General features: G+C 40.0%; 1 protein-coding gene across 1 annotated transcript in view; it reads right to left on the bottom strand.

Annotated features, from left to right (window-relative positions):
- Positions 1 to 1088: 1088 nt before the first annotated feature.
- The window catches only part of MCUB (mitochondrial calcium uniporter dominant negative subunit beta), a 91835-nt gene continuing 71878 nt past the window's right edge, over positions 1089 to 21045 (bottom strand). The window contains 6 exon segments of the mRNA XM_059067706.2: positions 1089 to 1255; positions 1257 to 1294; positions 2652 to 2768; positions 3377 to 3580; positions 5655 to 5815; positions 17563 to 17667. Coding sequence (XP_058923689.1) covers positions 1222 to 1255; positions 1257 to 1294; positions 2652 to 2768; positions 3377 to 3580; positions 5655 to 5815; positions 17563 to 17667 — 659 coding nt within the window. The 3' untranslated portion in view covers positions 1089 to 1221.

The raw sequence follows: 21045 nt of genomic DNA, 5'->3' as shown, positions 1-21045 counted from the left end.
ATCACAGTGTGTTGCTCTACTTAAGGTGTAGGAAGTTTGAATCTGATTCGGTTGAAAGATATACCCTGAAAACACTGGTATTTTTTTTAAGCAAATCTCTTAATATCAGGGTGTCATCATTACACTTTCTGTCCCATAGTCAAACATGTAAAAGGTGACATCCTAGATGATGGATTAAATACCATTAGTTGTACATTTATAAAGATTTATGATCTACTATGAGTAGATGCTTAAATCTTTCCTAGGGACTTCCCTGGTGGCGCAGTGGTTGGGAGTCCGCCTGCCAATGCAGGGGACACAAGTTCAATCCCTGGTCCGGGGAAGATCCCACATGCCGCGGAGCAACTAAGCCCGTGCACCACAACTACTGAGGCTGCTGCGCTCTAGAACCCGCGAGCCACAACTACCGAAGCCCACGCACCTAGAAGCCCATGCTCCGCAACAAGAGAAGCCACCGCAATGAGAAGCCCGCGCACCGCAATGAAGAGTAGCCCCCGCTCGCCCCAACTAGAGGAAGCCCGCGCACAGCAACGAAGATCCAACGCAGCCAAAAATAAATAAATAAATTTATTAAAAAAAAAAATCTTTCCTAGCTGTGTGCACTTGGGCAAATTAACCTCTCTGAACCTGTTTCCTTATTATTAAATTGGGATTAAAAACAGCTACCCCCTAGGATTATAGGATTACAAATAATATATATGTGAAGTGCCTAGAACAGTACTTGACAACAAATGATAAATAGTATCTAAGTAAATATTATTTACGATGAAACATTTCAAATGACATTTTATAATAATTTAACTATATTTAATGATAAAAATCTTGCAACTACTGTGAATTTAAAAAGAAATTAATGACCAGATGATTCTAAACGAAGCCTAAGAATCAAAGTGAAGCCAAGAACACTGACCGTTTCGCCTCCGCACGGGAATGACACAGGACAGGCTGACAAAGCTTCTTAAATGCTGAACTGTAATAGCAGCAGCTTTGATTTTGACAGACGCATCCAAGCTCCCTCCAGCAGTAAACCTCAACAAGCCGTGAAAATCCACAAATGAAAATCTCAAATGAGAACATCAAAGAATACCTGTGTTTTGCAAGCATTTTTTATTAACAAGAAATTGAAACAAATTCAGATGAACTATGGGATGAAAGTTCCAGTTGCTAAGTTGCAAAATGAACACATAATGGAAAAATTCATTGACATTTAAAAATGTAAGATTACTTCTTTTCATCGAATTCCTCTACTTGCATCGCAAATAGAGTGGCGCACCCGTCTCAGGGCTTCAGTAGCCTGTCCATGGGAAAAAGAAGAGGCACTGATCAGAGAGGACCACAAACAGATTACTGTTCACAAGGAGTTCTATACCTTTAACGTCTCCTTAGGTCAATATATATATCTAAACTATGAGTGGAAACTGCCTACAATATTTCAATTTATGTGGATCCTTTTGTAAATGATGAGTTTAGAGTTTCTAGTTCATCCTTATAGTTCTTGTAATGTTAGTTTTCCCCTTTACAGTGGTTTTTCCAGTTTATAAAAAACCAAACAAAAAAACCCACTACTCTGACCTATCAGTTTCCCTTTTTTTCCCTCAACTGTATTACCTTAAAAAAAAAAAAAAAAAAAACTTTTACAGTTTGCTACTCTAAATCTTCAATGCCCAGTGCTATAAACTAGTTGAAAGAACATTCCTTAGCCTTCACGGATTGGATCATTTAAATGCAAAAGTATCCACTAAATTTTTTTTAAAAAATCATTATATTTTCCCTAAGTAATGATTATATGGAATTTAAACATATTTTTTAAAGGCTCTTTATCTCCAAGTTTTGGACTACAAATTCTTGTTACATCCTTCCTTTTTTTAAATTTCAGGGACGGGTAGTTTAGAAGTTATGGGTAACAAAAGATATGATGATTACTGGCTATTAAATGATCATGCATTGAGCAGTGGAAGATATTTCTACGAAAACTTTTTTCTTATAAAATTACTAAGAAAAATTTAAAAAGCTAATGAGTTCACTGGGAGGCCAGAGGTAAAAGCTGCCTAGGAAACATTATATGGAAGTGCTCCAGAGCACAGGATCCAAACTTTTAGCCTCATACCTTGGTTTCCCCACTTTCTAACCGTGTATAACCTGTTTTCGCATCTGAAGGAAGGAAATGGTGAAAGGAGGAATACCATATTGATTCTATTTTTAAGGGGAAGAAACTTGTAAAAACCTTTTGAGAGCTTAAAATTGTTTATCAGAGCGCTCATCTTCCTAAAATTCTACTTTCTTTTAGTTCTTAATAGTTACAGAATCTGCAATTGAGCTTGATATTGGACTTGGTTCTTTAAAAACACATATTCACGTAGAGATAGATTTCTATCGAAAACTGTTATTTTAGTATCTCAAAGTCATTTAAGACATTTTCCATATACATTTAAAGCTATGCTAATGTAGAATACAGATGACAAGAATAAAACTGTAGGAAATTAGTATCAGGACATGTCAGCTATTTCACTGAACAAAACCACAATACAGGGAAGCCTGTGCAGGACCAAGATTCAACCCATGAGGATGAGCCACCGACTGTATTTCCCTGACACTAAATTCTGGCTCCCAAACTAGACCAGCTCTAAGATGTGGTATTTGCAATAAGGTACCTTAGCAAGATCTTCTTTTAACTTGTTGTACTGCACCACATCAAAATGCTGTTGCTTTGATTTCTTATAGAAGAAGTGAAGAAACTGCCTACTCTTAACAGCTAAGTAAGTATAATCCTGAAAAAAGACAAAAAAAAAGACAAAAAACCAGAACCAAACATGCTTTAAATGAACATGATACCTCTGCAAGAAACGTGCCTTAGCAACAGCAAAGTAAAGGAAGGCAGATGAGTAAAATATGTGCAGTGGCCATCAGAGCAAGCATAAGGCAACACAAGTAAAACATTCAGTCTCATTTGAGATCAGCTGCTCCTTTCAAAAGCAAGCAAGCTGGGAAGAGAAATCACACATATAGGGAAAGAAAAGAGAAAAAGGAAAATGCAGATTTTTGGCAAAATAATCACGAGATAAGCTAAAGTTACTGGGTGGTTTGCAATACAAATTCAATTTTATTTATAAACAGGAGAGAGTACACAAATTTGATGTGTTTATCTCAACGGAGGAATTTGTTAAGTTGTACTATTTACTTCTCTATAGAGGTTATACACAGTTTCTCTGTGGTATATATAAATCTCCATCCTCTGGAAAACAACAAAACTTAACAGTTGATAAAAACCCAGATAGCAGTAATTCAATAAATAAAAAGGTTTTATTGCTCGTTACTTGGATAAGAAATTATTTATAAAAGATGTTATAACTTACCATTTTCTTAACAAACTACTCACCTGTCGAGTGACTATAAAGTATGCAAAAAAGACCATGGAATTTGAAAATGTGATGAAGTATGTAACTGGCTCCATGATATCCCAGGAGTACACCCACCAAGTGAGCCAGGCCATTGCCCCACCCTGAATGGACAGCAATGCTAATCCAGCCCACAGAAGGCCATTGGTTTTGACTTCTGAGTGAGCTTCAATTCTCGCTTTCATCTGAGGGCAAAAAAAATAATGACTGTTAGTTCAGTTTACAGTGCACCAACTTAAAAAAAAAAAAAAAAGGAAGAAAAGTAAAGTAATGCACATCTGTATTACTTTAAAGAGGTCTGATTTATGAAAAAAATAGAATGTATGAAACATATACATTCATGCGTGATCACTTATTTCCAAATCAGTTCATTAATAAACCATTTTTTCAATTATAAAGGCAATACCTGCCCATGGAAAAAAATTTAAATAGTATAGAAGGGTATACAATGAAAAATTCAGAAGTCATCCTCTGAAACCTAACTAAAAAATTACATGCCTATTTTCTTGGACTCAGCAATTTCACTTCTGGGAATTCATCCTACAGGTACACTTGCACACGTGATTCATCATAGGTTCATTCTTAAGAGTAAAAGACCATAAATTATCCAATTTTTCATTAAGGTATCATGCAGCTATAGTGAGGAGGCTGTTTATGTACCAATACGGAGATCTTTCCAGGATCTACTGTTAGTGAAAAAAGGTGAGAAAAGCGTATAACAGCATATACTGTTTCCTGGAAAAGGGAATAAAATAATAATATATTTGCATTTGTTTGCACATAGATAAAGAAAATCTGAAATGATTCACAGGTTCAGGGATATGGTACTGGGAGGACAGTAGGAGGAAAACTTTCCACTGACCACCTTTTTAGGTTTTTAAATCTTAACACAAGTAAATATCACCAACTTTTTAAAAAGTAAAGAAAAAATTAAAACGTACCATCCAACAAATAAAAAAGTCCCTCTCTCTGGCATCCCCTAAGTATTCTTAGAGGTAATCACTATCAAAAGTTTCTTTTAGGGACTTCCCTGGAGGTCCAGGGGTAAAGAATTAGCCTTCCAATGCAGGGGATGCAGGTTCGATCCCTGGTCGGGGAACTTAGATCCCACGTGCTGCGGGGCAACTAAGCCCGTGCGCCACTAACTACTGAGCCCACCTCAACTAGAGAGCACGCACGCCACAACTACAGAGCCCGAGTGCTCTGAAGCCTGCGTGCCGCAAGGAAGACCCGACGCAGCACCCCCCCAAAAAAGTTTCTTTTAACAAGGCACAGGGATCTATGTTCAATACCCTGTGATATACCATAATGGAAAAGAATATAAAAAAGAATGTGTGTATATGTATGTATAACTAAATCACTGCTGTACAGCAGAATTTAACACAACTATACTTTCATAAAACAACAATAAAAAGTTTCTTCTACCTCTAGAAATTTTTATTCATACACAAAGATACACATACACCTTACCCATTTTTAAAAATCACAAGTGGGATCAGAGGTTTAAAAAATGCATTTTTCGGGCTTCCCTGGTGGCGCAGTGGTTGAAAGTCTGCCTGCTGATGCAGGGGACACGGGTTCATGCCCGGGTCTGGGAAGATCCCACATGCCACGGAGCGGCTGGGCCCGTGAGCCATGGCCGCTAAGCCTGCGCGTCCAGAGCCTGTGCTCCGCAACGGGAGAGGCCACAACAGTGAGAGGCCCACGTACCGCAAAAAAACAAACAAAAAATGCATTTTTCCCTTAAATTAAAACAGACTCCTGCCCCTCCTCCCCAGAAAAAAAATTTTTTTTTTCTCCACCACTGATTAACTTCAGATGTTAGGAAGCCACTGCTAGCTTTCCAGCTGCAATTCTGTTGAGCAGAGTGGGAGCCATGGGCCTGTTCTCTGAAAACAGTGGTAGTGCTCCAGCTAGTGCATCCCAGCTCATCTTATACTCAGTTACCAAGATACTATGGCCAATGCATGGAAAGGACGCACGGCACAGAGTTTAAGACAGCAGCAGCCTGGAGTCAGACCACCAGAGTTCAAGTTCTGGCTCTAATACGTATTAGCTTATTTACCTTTGCTGCCTTAGTTTCCTCATCTGAAGAGTGAGGCTGATAACAATACCAAACTCGGAGGCTCAATGTGAGGATTAAAGGGGAAAATAAGCCTATGTAAAGCATTTGGAAAAACACTCACATGGAGCAGTAATACCAATAAATAAATATTGGGTATCATTTACAAACAGACTCCACAGGTGATGCTTCCGAACCTGTTCGAGGGGCTGCAGCTGTCCCTTCAGGTGATCAATTTTCTCCAGCAGATGGTGCTCTCTCTGTTTCTGAAACTCTTCAAAATGCAAGGCTGTGAACAGCCTGTGAACCAAGGATTTCACGTTTTCCATCTCAGTCGTGTGCTCACTACTCAGTTTTTCTGAGAAAAGAAGACACAAGGGAAACATAAGGCAGTTAACCCACCTTTTCCTCCAGGGTTTGTAAGTCTAGGGAACCAAATCTGAGTTCCCCTAGCTGGCCACCTCGGCGCTCCCCACTCCTCGGGGGGCATTTGGTACCAGCCTTTATTCCTGTCTCAGGTGATTGCATTCATCTCTCTCTGGAATAATAAATAACCAGACAGTAGGTTTAAAATTCATTACGTTTTTGTCTTTTTTCTTTTGTAATATGACTAGTGCTGTTTCTTTTTTTAAAAAAGGAAGAATAATACAGGAAAAGGAAGTATCCATCTATCAGAATCCAGGTGAATACCTCACCAGAGTCTGTAACACATTAGTTACAGGTTCACTTTTATACCTGAGTTAACCTAAGATCCTTCTTCACCCTCAACTATCTATCCAAAATCATGTTAGGATCCCCTGGAGAGGGAAACTGGTGTACAAACATGTAAACAAAAGTATAATATACATTTGAAAAGCAATTCAAGTGTAATTTCTTTTCAACAAGGTATAGATCTGAAGGGAGGTTCATACTGATGAAAGGGAATCAGTTTCTGAGCTTTTAACACGGAGTTCTTTTGATTCTGGATTTCTCTCATACTACCACTTCGGTGGATCTATAGATCTACATAAAACTGTGCTGTAGGGCTTCCCTGGTGGCGCAGTGGTTGAGAGTCCGCCTGCCAATGCAGGGGACGCGGGTTCGTGCCCCGGTCCGGGAAGATCCCACATGCCGCGGAGCGGCTGGGCCCGTGACCCATGGCCGCTGAGCCTGCGCATCCGGAGCCTGTGCTCCGCAACGGGAGAGACCACAACAGTGAGAGGCCCGCGTACCACAAAAAAAAAAAAAACCTGTGCTGTAATGATGCCTTTCTGAGGGTTATAACTGTTCCCCACCACTATAAGAGAATTTGAGACAGGGGGACAAAGTGAGGGGAGAGAAGACAGACCTTCCTGCCAGGCAGCAGAAACAACTGCAGATAAGGGAGATTTATGATCCTAGTGTCAGTATTATCCCAGCGGCTTTCCAGTCTGTGACATCAGTCCTGAAGTTAATTTTCCTCTATCTCCACCCACTTCTTCAAGACTTTACTGTGGTCTTTAATCCCTTCCACATTCTAGGCTAAAGCTCCACAAAGAGGTAGAAACAAGAAGTTCCCTTTTAGCCTTTTGAGATTTGCAGAACAGTCAGAGCCCTTTTGCTGTGATGAAAAAAATGTATGGATACATAAAAGGTCTACATACAGAAACACGGCAGAGATGGGGCAAGATTTTGTCCAAAGCTGTGGAACATAACAAAGATAAACAAAGCCAGACACTAGTTCAAGTGGTAAGGCTAGATTTTATTCGGTAACTGTTGTACTAGGGAAGGGGATCTGGCATGAACTGAACTCAACTTCTATTTGTGCAGAGGTGGAGGGGCGTTTTCAGGGAGGGAGGAAAACATTAAGGGGCTTAAGCAGAGTCAGGGAAATGGAAATTTACAAAAAGTGGGAATGGAAGTTGCTTAATGTGACCAGGCCATTTGGGTCTGTTAACTGGCACTTGTCCAGAAGAGGAAGATCAAGCAGAACAATGAGGTGCCCTGAAAATGCTTATCTCCACTTATTCCCTCAAATGCTAAATGGGAAGAAAACCTTGCAGAGTGTTGTGAACTCACTGGACATGAAATTTCTATCTCAACATGGATTTTCATTTTCATTTTTCTCAATTTCTTTCATCTTTCTGTCTTTGGGGTTAAATACTGTCCTGATTTTTAAAAAGAATCAAGAATAGAAGAATGTTCATAATTGTTGAAATGATGGATTTGTTTTAATTTCTCTATACTTAATTCGTGTTTGAAAATTTTTAAAAATATTTTTCCTCAAGGGATCTTCAGAGTAATTGCTGATATCAGTGCTGGAGCACGAGATCAGCCTGGATCATCTAGTTATAGCAGAAAGTAAGAAAATGCCTAAAATAAAAATGGGGGCAAGTCATAAGGACATGGGAGCCAATGGTCTTCAAATTGTACCAGATATGGTTAGCAGGAGTCCCTTAAGCTGGCTCCTGTGTCCTTGTGACTTACTCCTATTTTTTGTTAGTATTTCCTTATTTTTTCTTTTGTTGAACTATAGTTGACTTACAATATTATATTAGTTTCAGGTAATAGTTTCAGCATAGTAATTAAGTATTTTTACACATTATACTCCATTAAAAGTTATTACAAAATAATGGCTATAAATTTCCTGTGCTGTATAATATCTCCTCGTTGCTTATTTTATAGTTTGTATCTCTTAATCCCCTACCCCTATCTTGCCTCTCCCCAGCTGGTAACCACTAGCTTGTTTTCTACACCTGTGAGTCTGTTTCTGTTTTGCTATATACATTCGTTTTATTTTTTAGGTTCTACATATAAGTGAAATCATACAGTATTTGTTTTTGTCTGACTAAGCATAATATTTTCTAGGTCCATCCAGCTTGCTGCAAATGGCAGAATTTCATTCTTTTTTATGGCTGAGTAACATTCGTGTGTGTGTGTGTGTGTGTGTGTGTGTGTGTGTGTGTGTGTGTACATACCACATCTTCTTAAGCCAGTTGTCTGTTGATGGACACTTGGGTTAACTACTGTAAACAGTGTTGCTATGAACACTGGGGTGCATGTATCTTTTCAAATTAGTGTTTTCATTTTTTTCTATATGCACACCAGAAGTGGAATTGCTGGATCATATGGTAGTCCTATTTTTAGTTTTTTTGAGGAACCTCCACACTGTTTTCCATACTGGCTGTACTGATTTACATTCCCACCAACAGTGTACAAGGGTTTCCTTTTCTCCACATCCTCACCAACATTTGTTATTTGTAGACGTTTCAATGATAGCCACTCTAACAGTTGTGAGGTGATATCTCATTGTTTTGATTTGCATTTCTCTAATAATTAGCGATGTTGAACATCTTTTCATGGGCCTGTTAGCTATCTGTATGTCTTCTTTGGAAAAATGTCTATTCAGGTCCTCTGCCCAGTTTCCATTTGCATGAAATATCTTTTTCCATCCCCTCATTTTCAGTCTGTGTATGTCTTTAGCTCTGAAGAGAGTCTCTTGTAGGCAGCATACAGAAGGTTCTTGTTTTTTTATCCAATCAGCTGCCCCTATGTCTTTTGAGTGGAGCATTTAGTCCACTGACATTTAAAGTAATTATTGATAGGTATGTACTTATTGCCATTTTATTAACTTTTTTTAGTTGTTTTCATAGTTCTTCTCTGTTTTATTTTCTGTATCTAAATCACCTCCCCCCACCTCTCCCCATCCCCTTGGCATCTACTGATGATTCTTGTCTGAATTTGGCTGCAATATAATGATTTTTCAACTACAATAGCCCTCCCATATTTACCAGTCAGAACTTGGCATTCCAACCCTAAACATGAACCTTCCCTTATTTACTGATTTATTTATCTCACCATCTATTTATTAAGGCATAGACTCAGTATTACTTTATCCTAACCCCGATAGTCCACAACCACAGCTTACTGAGAGCAGAAACCTCTGGAGCCAATACTGATAGGAACACTAAACTATAATTGTTGAATTGCTGAAGGCTCAGTGCTGACTAGTTTGAGAAATAAAAACAGTCACACGTTCATGAGTTTTACCTCCTGGAGTCACACCAGGTTCTCACAGTGAAGGTCAGAGATCAGAGAGAAATATCTCCCTGCTTCCAGCAGAGAAAGAAAAGTAACCATTTTGAAACAGTCCTGAGCATTACTTTCTCCATACCAAGGAAATTACAGTTGACCCTCAAACCATATGGGGGATAGGGGCACCATCCCCACATGCAGTCAAAAATCCACGTATAACTTTATAGTTGGCCCTGTGTATCCATGATTCCATGGACTAAACCAGCTGTGGACCACTTAGTACTGCAGTGTTTATTGAAACAAATTTGCATGTAAAGTGGACCCATGCAGTTCAAACCTATGTTGTTTAAGGGCCAACTGTACTTTACCAGAACCTAGTCTGGCCTGCAGAAAGGGCAATTAGCCAACACCAGGCTCCTCTAGCCTTCCTGTCTCATATAGGGGAGGGAAAAAATGGCTAAGAAACTCTTCTGAAGGTTATAGCACAGTAATCCTGGCCCAATAAAAACCTTGAGATTTAATCATAAAATTATAGAATGCTTCTCCTCCCCAACACCTTAACACCACATCAACAGGGCTCCAGTTCTGTGCAAGACACAGACTCTATTCAAGAAAGAATTTCTAGGGAAACTCAAATACAACAAGGTAGAGCAACAGGGACACTAGAAAAAACTGAAGCCTCTGATACCTAAAGCTATAGCAAACAGTAAACAGCTGAGCTCCTGGTCAGATACACATAAAACCTCACACTAAAGACCTACTTGCTTCAGTTTCTATTTTTAATAATATCATGTCTAGCTTTCAACAAAAAATTACAAGGCAAGAAAAAAACAATCTAAATAAACAAAGCAAGCATCAGAATCAATCTGATACAGCAGAGATTTTGGAATTTTCAGACAAGGAAATTAAGACAAATATGATTAATATGGTAAGGGCTGTAATGGAAAAAGTTGACAACATGCAAGAACAGATGAGTAATGTAAACAGAGAGATAAACATTGTAACAAAGAATCGAAAAGAATTGCCAGAAATCAAAAACACTTTAATAGAAAGGAAGAATGCCTTTGACAGGCTAACCAGTAAACTAGACACAGAGGGGGAAAGAATCAGTGAGGCTCATCATGGTGACACCCACATCCAAAGACAAAGGAGAAGCCGCAATGAGATGGGAGGAGGGGTGCAATCACAATCAAATCAAATCCCATAACTGCTGGGTGGGTGACTCAAAAACTGGAGAACACTCATACGACAGAAGTCCACACAATGGAGTGAAGGTTCTGAGCCCCACGTCAGACTTCCCAACCTGGGGGTCAGGCAACAGGGAGAAGAATTCCTAGAGAATCAGACTTTGAAGGCTAGCAGGATTTGATTGCAGGACATTGACAGGACTGGGGGAAACAGAGATTCAACTCTTGGAGGGCACACACAAATAGTGTGTGCATCAGGACCCATGGGAAGGAGCACTGACCCCAGAGAAGACTAAACCAGACCTACCAGCTAGTGTTGGAGGGTCTCCTACAGAGGCAGGGGGTGGCTGTGTCTCACCATGAGGACAAGGACACGGGCAGCAGAAGTTCTGGGAAGTATTCCTTGGTGTGAGCCCTCCCAGAGTCCGCCATTAGCCCCACCAAAGAGCCCGGGTAGGCTCCAGTGTTGGGTGGCCTCAGGTCAAACAACCAACAGGGAGGGAACCCAGCCCCGCCCATCAGCAAACAAGCGGATTAACGTTTTACTGAGCTCTGCCCACCAGAGCAACAGCCAGCTCTACCCACCACCAGTCCCTCCCATCAGGAAACTTGCACAAGCCTCTTAGATAGCCTCATCCACCAGAGGGCAGACAGCAGAAACAAGAAGAACTACAATCCTGCAGCCTGTGGAACAAAAACCACATTCACAGAAAGACAGACAAGATGAAAAGACAGAGGGATATGTACCAGATGAAGGAACAAGATAAAACCCCAGAAAAACAACTAAATGAAGTGGAGATAGGCAACCTTCCAGAAAAAGAATTCAGAATAATGATAGTGAAGATGACCCAGGACCTCGGAAAAAGAATGGAGGCAAAGATCGAGAAGATGCAAGAAATGTTTAACAAAGACCTAGAAGAATTCATGAACAAACAAAGAGATGAACAATACAATAACTGAAAGGAAAACTACACTAGAAGGAATCAATAGCAGAATAACTGAGGCAGAAGAACAGATAAGTGACCTGGAAGACAGAATGGTGGAATTGACTGCTGCGGAGCAGAATAAAGAAAAAAGAATGAAAAGAAATGAAGACAACCTAAGAGACCTCTGGGACAGCATTAAACGCAACAACATTCACAATATAGAGGTCCTAGAAGGAGAAGAGAGGAGAAAGGACCCGAGAAAATATTTGAAGAGATTATTGTCGAAAACTTCCCTAACATGGGAAAGGAAATAGCCAGCCAAGTCCAGGAAGTGCAGAGAGTCCCATACAGGATAAACCCAAGTAGAAACACACCGAGACACATAGTAATCAAATTGGCAAAAATTAAAGACAAAGAAAAATTACTGAAAGCAGCAAGGGAAAAAAGACAAAAGAATACAAGGGAACTCTCATAAGGTTAACAGCTGATTTCTCAGCAGAAACTCTACAAGCCAGAAGGGAGTGGCATTACATATTTAAAGTGATGAAAGGGGAGAACCTACAACCAAGATTACTCTACCCAGCATGGATCTCATTCAGATTCAACAGAGAAATCAAAAGCTTTACAGACAAGCAAAAGCTAAGAGAATTCAGCACCATCAAACCAGCACTACAAAAAATGCTAAAGGAACTTCTCTAAGTGGGAAACACAAGAGAAGAAAAGGACCTACAAGACAAACCCAAAACAATTAAGAAAATGGTCATAGGAACATACGTATCGATAATTACCTTAAACATGAATGGATTAAATGCTCCAACCAAAAGACAGAGGCTCACTGAATGGATACAAAAACAAGACACATACATAGGCTATCTACAACAGACCCACTTCAGACCTAGGGACACATACAGACTGAAAGTGAGGGGATGGAAAAAGATATTCCATGCAAATGGAAATCTAAGGAAAGCTAGAGTAGCAATACTCATATCAGATAAAATGGACTTTAAAATAAAGAATGTTACAAGAGACAAGGAAGGACACTACATAATGATCAAGGGATCAATCCAAGAAGAAGATATAACAATTGTAAATATATATGCACCCAACATAGGAGCACCTCAATACATAAGGCAACTGCTAACAGCTATAAAAGAGGATATCGAAAGTACACAACAATAGTGGGGGACTTTAACACCTCACTTACACCAACAGACAGATCATCCGAAATGAAAATTAATAAGGAAACACAAGTTTTAACTTTTTTTGTTTGTTTGTTTTTTGCGGTAAGCGGGCCTCTCACTGTTGTGGCCCCTCCCGTTGCGGAGCACAGGCTCCGGACACGCAGGCTCAGCGGCCACAGCTCACGGGCCCAGCCGCTCCGCGGCACGTGGGATCCTCCCGGACCGGGGCACGAACCCGCGTCCCCTGCATCGGCAGGCAGACTCTCAACCACTGCGCCACCAGGGAAGCCCGGAAACACAAGTTTTAAATGACACAATAGACCAGATAGATTTGAGATTTATAGGACATTCCATCCAGAAACAGCAGATTACACTTTCTTCCCAAGTGCGCATGGAACATTCTCCAGGATAGATCACACCTTGGGTCACAAACCAAGCCTCATTAAATTTAAGAAAATTGAAATCATAGCAGGCATCTTTTCTGACCACAACACTACGAGATTAGAAATCAATTACAGGGAAAACAATGTAAAGACACAAACACATGGAGGCTAAACAATACGTTACTAAATAACCAAGAGATCACTGAATAAATCAAAGAGGAAATAAAAAAATACCTAGAGACAAATGACAATGAAAACAGGATGATCCAAAACCTATGGGATGCAGCAAAAGCAGTATTAAGAGGGAAGTTTATAGCAATACAATCCTACCTCATGAAACAACAAGCATCTCAAATAAACAACCTAACTTTAGACCTAAAGGAACTAGAGAAAGAAGAACAAACAAAACCCAAAGTTAGCAGAAGGAAAGAAATCATAAAGATCAGAGCAGAATTAAATGAAATAGAAACAAAGAAAACAATAGCAAAGATCAATAAAACTAAAAGCTGGTTCTTCGAGAAGATAAACAAAATTGATAAACCTTTAGCAACTCTATGCCAATAAAATGTACAACCTGGAAGAAATGGACAAATTCTTAGAAAGGTATAACCTTCCAAGAATGAACCAGGAAGAAATAGAAAATATGAACAGACCAAGCATAAGGAATGAAATTGAAACTGTGATTAAAAGTCTTCCAACAAACAAAAGTCCAGGACCAGATGGCTTCACAGTGAATTCTATCAAACATTTAGAGAAGAGCTAACACCCATCCTTCTCAAACTCTTCCAAAAGATTGCAGAGGAAGAAACACTCCCAAACGCATTCTATGAGACCACCATCACCCTGATACCAAAAGCAGACAAAGATACTACAAAAAAAGAAAATTACAGACCAATATCACTGATGATTATAGATGCAAAAATCCTCAACAAAATAGTAGCAAACAGAATCCAGCAACACATTAAAAGGATCACACACCATGATCAAGTGGGATTTATTCCAGGGATGCAAAGATTCTTCAATATACATAAATCAATCAAGGTGATACACCATATTAACAAATTGAAGAATAAAAACCATATGATCATCTCAATAGATGCAGAAAAAGCTTTCGACAAAATTCAACACCAATTTATGATAAAAACCCTCTAGAAAGTGGGCAGAGAGGGAACCTACCTCAACATAATAAAGGCCATATATGACAAACCCACAGCAAACATCATTCTCAATGGTGGAAAACTGAAAGAATTTTCTCTAAGATCAGGAACAAGACACAGATGTCCACTCTCAACACTATTATTCAACATAGTCTTGGAAGTCCTAGCCATGGCAATCAGAGAAGAAAAAGAAATAAAAGGAATACAAATTGGAAGAGAAGAAGTAAAACTGTCACTGTCTGCAGATGACATTAAACTATACATAGAGAATCCTAAAGATGCCACCAGAAAACTACTAGAGCTAATCAATGAATCTGGTAAAGTTGCAGGATATAAAATTAATGCACAGAAATCTCTTGCATTCCTATACACTAATGATGAAATATCTGAAAGAGAAATTAAGGAAACACTCCCATTTACCATTGCAAAGAATAAAATACCTAGGAATAAACCTACCTACGGAGACAAAAGACCTCTATGCAGAAAACTATAAGACACTGATGAAAGAAATTAAAGATGATACCAACAGATGGAGAGATATACCATGTTCTTGGATTGGAAGAATCAACATTGTGAAAATGACTCTACTACCCAAAGCTATCTACAGATTCAATGCAATTGCTATCAAAGTACCAATGGCATTTTTTAACACACTAGAACAAAAAAATCTTAAAATTTCTATGGAGACACAAAAGACCCCAAATAGCCAAAGCAGTCTTGAGGGAAAAAAATGGAGCTGGAGGAATCAGAGTCCCTGACTTTAGTCTATACTACAAAGCTACTGTAATCAAGACAATATGGTACCGGCACAAAGACAGAAATATAGATCAATGGAACAAGATAGAAAGCCCAGAGATAAACCCACATACCTATGGTCAACTAATTTATGACAAAGGAGGCAAGGATATACAATGGAGAAAAGACAGTCTCTTCAATAAGTGGTGCTGGGAAAACTGGACAACTACATGTAAAAGAATGAAATTAGAACACTCCCCAACACCATAAACAAAATTAAACTCAAAATGGATTAGAGACCTACATGTAAGACCAGATACTATAAAACTCTTAGAGGAAAACATAGGAAGAACACTCTGACATAAATCACAGCAAGATCTCTTTTGATCCACCTCCTAGAGTAATGGAAATAAAAACAAAAATAAACAAATGGGACCTAATGAAACTTAAAAGCTTTTGCAAAGCAAAGGAAACTACAAACAAGACGAAAAGGCAACCCACAGAATGGGAGAAAATATTTGCAAACGAATCAACAGACAAAGGATTAATCTCCAAAATATATAAACAGCTCATACAGCTCAATATTAAAAAAAAAAACAACCCTGTACAAAAAATGGGCAGAAGACCTAAATAGACATTTCTCCAAAGAAGACATACAGATGGCCAAGAGGCACATGACAAGCTGCTCAACACCACTGATTATTAGAGAAACGCAAATCAAAACTACAATGAGGTATCACTTCACATAAGTTAGAATGGGCATCTTCAGAAAATCTACAAACAAATGCTGGAGAGGGTGTGGAGAAAAGGGAACCCTCTTGCACTGCTAGTGGGAATGTAAATTGATAGAGCCACTATGGAGAACAGTATGGAGGTTCCTTAAAAAACTACAATTAGAACTACCATATGACCCAGCAATCTCACTACTGGACATATACCCAGAGAAAACCATAATTCAAAAAGACACATGCACCCCAATGTTCATTGCAGCACTATTTACAATAGCCAGGTCATGGAAGCAACCTAAATGCCTATCGACAGACGAATGGATAAAGAAGATGTGGTACATATATACAATGGAATATTACTCAGCCATAAAAAGGAACGACCTTGGGTTATTTGTAGAGACGTGGATGAATCTAGAGACCGTCAAAGAGAGTGAAGTAAGTCAGAAAGAGAAAAACAAATCTCGTATATTAATGCATATATGTGGAACCTAGAAAAATGGTACAGATGAACTGGTTTTCAGGGCAGAAATTGAGACACAGATGTAGAGAACAAACGTATAGATACCAAGGGGGGAAGCGGCCAGACATGGGATGGTGGTGGTGTGATGAATTGGGAGATTGGGGTTGACATATATACACTAATATGTATAAAATGGATAACTAATAACAACCTGCTGTATAAAAAAATAAATAAAATAAAATTCAAATATTCAAAAAAAAGATAAAAATGGAACGTTTTCATTACGTTTTAATAGGGAATCGCATGTGGTAATATGGTCAAGAAGGTTTTTTTCGCTTAACTTACGTGGAACCCAAACATCAAAGCGATTAACGTAACGAAGATGGTGCAGATGATTTTCAACGCTTGATTTGGATATTTTAAGTATGTCGGCTACCTCCCGAGTGTTATAACGCTGACTCTTCTCAATTATTGTTTCAATTTGATCACTATCAACTTCAACTGGTCTACCCAACCATGGAGCATTGTCCAGCGAGAAATCTCCAGCACAAAACTTTACAAACCACTTTTGACACGTTCGATCAGTCACAGCACCTTCTCCATACACTGCACAAATCTTTTTTTGCGTTTCAGTTACGTTTTTACCTTTCTTGAAATAATAAAGCATAATATGCTGAAAATGTTGCTTTTTTCCTTCCATCTTCCATATTAAAGTGGCTACACAAAAATTCACCAATTCTGATAAGTCTTTTTTTAAATGCATGCTGATATGACAGCTGCCACGATACAATCTAATAAAATTGTTTTGAATGAAGTGAAAGACAGCTAAGTGCTACTAGAGCAATCGAACAGAAAAAAACGAACAAACGTTTTGGCCCAGCCAACAGAAAATGTTCCACTCCAGTGCTTGATAGTGGGGGAGACTGGGGAAGGGGTGGAGCTCATAGGAACTCTGTGCTCTCTGCTCTACCATGCTGTGAACCTGAAACTGCCCTAGAAAAAAGAAAACCTACTTAAAAAAAAAAAAAAAAAAAAAAGTCAAGAGCTGTACAACGGTATACGCTTGAGTTCCTGATTTTCAGGTCCACTTCTTCTTAACCCAATAATGTCAGATTAAGCACTCAAGATCCTAAAATGAAGCCTTAAAAGTCTAAAAAGAGTATATGAGACTGAAAGCTCTGACATACGACTTCTACCAATCATTTCTACCCTTGCTAGAAAAGCTTAAACATTGGCTCTCCAAAGCCTTCTTGGTCATTTGGTTAACTAGAACAAATTCTTAGGATAAACCTGCTCCCTGAAAAAGGCCCACAGCGAAAGGGAAGTGTTAAGATACTTGCATAGCTGTTTCTTACCTTTCTTAGGGCACTGTACATCGTATGTGATTTTATTAATGACAAGTCTAAAATCATTCATTAGCAAGATTTCCATCAAGGTTGAAGCTGCAATTTCTCTGTCATCTGAAAATGCAAAAATAAGTCCTTGTTTTACAATAGTAAGAACCATGTTTCAACATATGGAAAAACGCTAATCCAGGTCTCTTCAATATAGTAGCGGACATCTGTCTTTTCTGTGGGGGGGCTTTCCCATACCCGATACTGTTCCCACCGGGAGGAATCATCTCTTGCTGCTCTACTGCCCATTACAGTGGACCAAGAAGAACAGGCAGGCACCCCATCTCCCACTCTGTCGGCGGCGCTGGGACCCAGGCTGACATCCCTCATGAGACTGTACCTGCGGACGGTCATGCAAGGCCAGAGCAGTGCAGGTGGCAGCGGAGGGGCTGAGGGTGTCGGCAGCAAAGCCCATCACGCCATTCCCAGCCTAACCTCTCTACTCACGTCCTTTTTTGGCTCCTGCCCTCTTCTTCTTCTTTTTTTTTTTTTAAATTTATTTATTTTTGGCTGCGTTGGGTCTTCATTGCTGCGTGCGGGCTTTCTCTAGCTGCGGCGAGTGGGAGTTTCTCTTCGTTGCGGTGCGTGGGCTTCTCATTGTCGTGGCTTCTCTTGTTGTGGAGCACGGGCTCTAGGCGCGCGGGCTTCCGTAGTTGTGGCACGTGGGCTCAATAGTTGTGGCTCGCGGGCTCTAGAGCACAGGCTCAGTAGTTGTGGCGTACGGGCTTAGTTGCTCCGCGGCATGTGGGATCTTCCCGGACCGGGTCTCGAACCCGTGTCCCCTGCATTGGCAGGCGGATTCCTAACCGCTGCGCCACCAGGGAAGCCCTCCTGCCCTCTTCTGGGCCTGGCTTTCTGTCAGTTCCAGTCAGAGAGCCTGCTGACACACCCCCCTGCTTAGCCAGAGCCCATTTCGGTGGCTTGCTAACCACTCTGTGGAGGCATGTGGGCAGGAACGTTTGTGGAAGCCCGCCTCTCTCTTACTTTTAGCCGCTAAAGGGGACTGATGTGCGTTGACTGAAACTTGGTAGCACCGCAGTCACCGCCAAACGGGGCTCCCTCCCTTTCTAGCCAAGCAAAGATGACAAGAGGCAAAACTGCAGGCGGCTGGGGGTGGCAGGGAGGGCGACAAACATAGCTGAACCGAAGGAGTAAATGTGCACTTGTGCGGTGCATTTCCTAGAGGTGGAGAGATTCTAATAGTGATTTCAAATATCCCAGGAACAGTTCAGAAAAAAAAAATCTCTAGGAGAATGTCAGAGTCAGCGTGCTTTGTTTGCACAGCTTCTTATATAGCCCAGCTTTTGCTGTTATATTTTTGAACTTTCATGTAACCCAGGTGTTAAGATTCAAACTCACTGAACAATAAGCAAAAAACTGGCTCTGGTAGGGGTTTCTCTATGGTTCTTCTTTCGGAATGGTCTACATATAATTAAGTGATATAGAGTGCAAGTCAAGTCTGCACCTGGGTCTGTTCCTAGAATTTGGCTGTTTGGGTTCCTGTTCATCAGCTGGGGTGAGATCATCTTCCCAGGAATTGCCAAATAACTCAGCCCACACTGTGGGCAAAACTGTGACAAGCTTAGAACACTCTTTTCAAGCCCAAATTAAATTCAGGCAAATTCCACCCACAGAGCCTCTTTTTAAAAAGATCAGCAACACACCAAATCCTTTTATCTGACTTTGCAAGTGTCATTTAAAAATTTACATTTAAATGACTTCACACCTGCTCCTTAAAATATTATTATAAAGAGAAATCAACTGAGTATGATTTCTCAGTTGAAGTACTACATTATCCTTTATGCTAATATAGGAACAGCAAGACATTGATGTGAAACACTTTTAAGGAGGTAACGATACAGTGATGAATTTTTCACCTATTCTTGGGCAAGTACTGATATGAACCCCAACACAGCGTTTTCACTCAGTCCAAAGAGCCCCTTTACTCTATGATTTCTAGGGTTTTTCTTTGTGTTTTACGTTTCAAAGCTACTCAAATTATTTTTTAGAAACAAGCAGGGTATACATCAATGTTTTAACCTAATTTCAGGCAAGCACTGTGCTCAGTGCCCTTCTGAGTTCTGGGTTTGCATTTGCCTGCTCTGAGGAAGGCAGGCCCCGACCTGCAGGGAAGGCCCAGGGGGTTCAGTGTTCCTGTGACTGGGGGGGCGGGAATGTCAGTCCAGTCAGGGATGAAGAAGTATTAGGCCACTGTGGTCACAGGACTAAAACCTTTCTCTGATCCAGGTTTTAGCAGGAAGAAACTCCCCTTCCAGTTAAATCCAAAGTCCTTACAATAACCTACAACAAGGCTTTCCCTAACCTGCCCTTCCCCTCCTACTTGGACCCAGCTCCCTCCCTTTTCAGCTGAGGGTGGAGTTAGCTCCCACCTCAGGGCCTCTGCCTGGAGAGCTCTTCTCCCATCTACATCTTCTCTCATCTCTTCCAGGTCTTCACCCAAATGTGACCTGAGTGAGCACCTCCCGCCAACACACACAACTCCCCCCACCCCCATCACTCTGCTTTACTTTTGACTGTAACACTAATTATCTAACATATTATTTATTTCTTTACCTTGTTTCTTTCGCCTCTTAAAATATAAGCTCCCTAAGAACAGGAGTTTTAATCTCTGTTGTTCTTTGCTCTATCTCTAGCATCTAGAACAGTTCCTGGCATATGTTAGTGTAAAAAAATTAATACACAGAAACCTCAGTTAAATAGCGTCAGGAGACCAGAAGGGGGAGCTCTCACACCCTGTGTGGACAGCAGAGCCCAACAGGAAGAAGAAAGACTCCTCCTCTTTCCCAGTAAGGACTCAGCCAATGAAAAGCCATGGACTGTTTGTTTACTATTGCCCTTCTCACTTCCTTTTCCTCTATAAAAGCGGTCTCCTTCCCTTGTCCTGCAAGTCCTCACATGTGGCTCGCCATGGCTGCAGACTCTGAAATGCAATTCTCTGCTGATTTGCAATAAATCCATCTTTGCTGGAGAAATATCTGGCAGTCTCTTTGTTTCAGGTCAACATTTGTTAGGTGCTCAATATTTGTTGAGTAAATAAATTCTTTAATCTCTATTTTTCCACCTTCCATGTCTACCTCTTAATTGGTTCTGAACTTGGATAGGGAAGAAGAATGTTAATTTCCTTTTCAAAACTGTGATAGTAATCATTAACTTTTAAATAAGTTTATTCTAAGTATGTAATACTACAATAAAATCACAGTGCAAATTGATTCACTTATTTATATTTATAGTAGCCTCTGTATAATGGACGGGGGTAAAGAATTCTTTATTCTCTTTTAGGGGCAGGAGGACCTCCTTTTATGTCCTCAGGCCATGAAAACATAAAAGCTATATCCTAAATTTTAAATGTCTATGTGATAAACCACGTCTGCTGGTATTAAACTCTCTCTCTCTCTCTCTCTCTCTATATATATATATATATAC

Source organism: Kogia breviceps, chromosome 6, assembly GCF_026419965.1.
Source record: "Kogia breviceps isolate mKogBre1 chromosome 6, mKogBre1 haplotype 1, whole genome shotgun sequence".
NCBI classification, from domain to species: Eukaryota; Metazoa; Chordata; class Mammalia; order Artiodactyla; family Physeteridae; genus Kogia; species Kogia breviceps.
This window is presented reverse-complemented; position numbering and strand designations above follow the sequence as displayed.